Here is a 1204-nt window from a genome sequence, read left to right as displayed (position 1 = left end):
CCCGCCCTGGGGGCATTTACCGGCTGGGCAGAGGCGGTGCTGAGGGCCAGGGTTTGGGGGTGGGATGGCAGGGGTAGGGGAGTGGTTGGGCTGGGGGAGCTCAAAGGGCTTTTCCAACCCAAATGATTCCGTGATTCTGTGATTCTATGAAATCAATTTGTGCCATCAGACCGAAAAACTGTGTTTTGGTCTATTTTAAGCTTCAGAGAAATACTACAGGTTCTGTCTCAGGAAATACTTTTACTGTTTTGCTAAGTTCTTGGCACAGTTTTTCCTGTCTATCAGAATTATCTGTTTTCCAGAGGGGCCACATCCCAGAGGAACCCAGTGAAAGTGTGAACGCACCAACAAGGCTGACACCACAGCTTCAGATGAAGCCCATGTCTAACAGAGAAAGGTAAGGAATTATTTCAGTGATTTTTTCCTCAGAAATGGAGTGTTATGCAAATGTTGAAATTATTTTTTTCCTACGAGATAGTGCATCATGAAATGTCAGAGTATGCAGTTCTTAGTTCTCCTTTAGCCAGCTAGGGTGGAATTCCTCTCCACTGATAATCAGAAGTGTACCTCTGAATATCTGTCTTTTTCCCTCCTTATGGAATTAATTTTACAGTAAGAAGGTGATTCTTGAATGCTTTTCTAATTTCTGTAGGAATTTTGTGCTAAAACACCATGTATTTTTGGTACGAAACTGGGAAAAGATTCGACAAAAACAGGAGGAAGTGAAGCACGTCAGTGACAATATCCATACCACATCGCTATACACCCGCTGGAATGGAATCTGTCGGGATGACGGCAACATCAAATCCGGTGAGGCCAGTGCAGGTTCCTCAGGTTGCTACTTTGAGAACCTTTATGACACGCTCATTAAGAGTTTAAGTAAGCTTGTGTATAAATCAAATATAGAGTTACTACAGGATCCATATACCTTTTGTGATACGGGGAATGCTATACAGATAACAGACCGGGGGGGGGTTGGTCAAGAGGCGGCTGGATATGAGCCAGCAGGGTGCCCAGGTGGCCAAGAGGGCCAGCGGCATCCTGGCTTGTCTCAGGAGTGGTGTGGCCAGCAGGAGCAGGGCAGGGAGCGTGCCCCTGTGCTGGGCACTGGGGGGGCTGCCCCTCGACTGCTGGGGTCAGGGTTGGGCCCCTCCCTCCCCGAAGGACCTGGGGGGGCTGGAGGGTGTCCAGAAGAGGGCAGCGG

The 1204-nt window shown here is 48.6% G+C and overlaps 1 protein-coding gene across 8 annotated transcripts in view; it reads left to right on the top strand.

Annotated features, from left to right (window-relative positions):
* ASH1L (ASH1 like histone lysine methyltransferase) overlaps positions 1–1204 on the top strand; it is a 65970-nt gene that overhangs the window by 49760 nt on the left and 15006 nt on the right. For all 8 annotated transcript variants that reach the window (XM_035903918.1, XM_035903916.1, XM_035903921.1 and 5 more), the window contains 2 exons: positions 303–397; positions 653–810. In XM_035903918.1, coding sequence (XP_035759811.1) covers positions 303–397; positions 653–810 — 253 coding nt within the window. The remainder of the gene's footprint in view (positions 1–302; positions 398–652; positions 811–1204) is intronic.

This window comes from Egretta garzetta, unplaced genomic scaffold (assembly GCF_000687185.1).
Source record: "Egretta garzetta isolate BGI_Z169 unplaced genomic scaffold, ASM68718v1 scaffold141, whole genome shotgun sequence".
Lineage (NCBI taxonomy): Eukaryota > Metazoa > Chordata > Aves > Pelecaniformes > Ardeidae > Egretta > Egretta garzetta.
The sequence above is the reverse complement of the archived record's forward strand: the minus strand, read 5'-3'. Positions and strand labels throughout refer to the sequence as shown.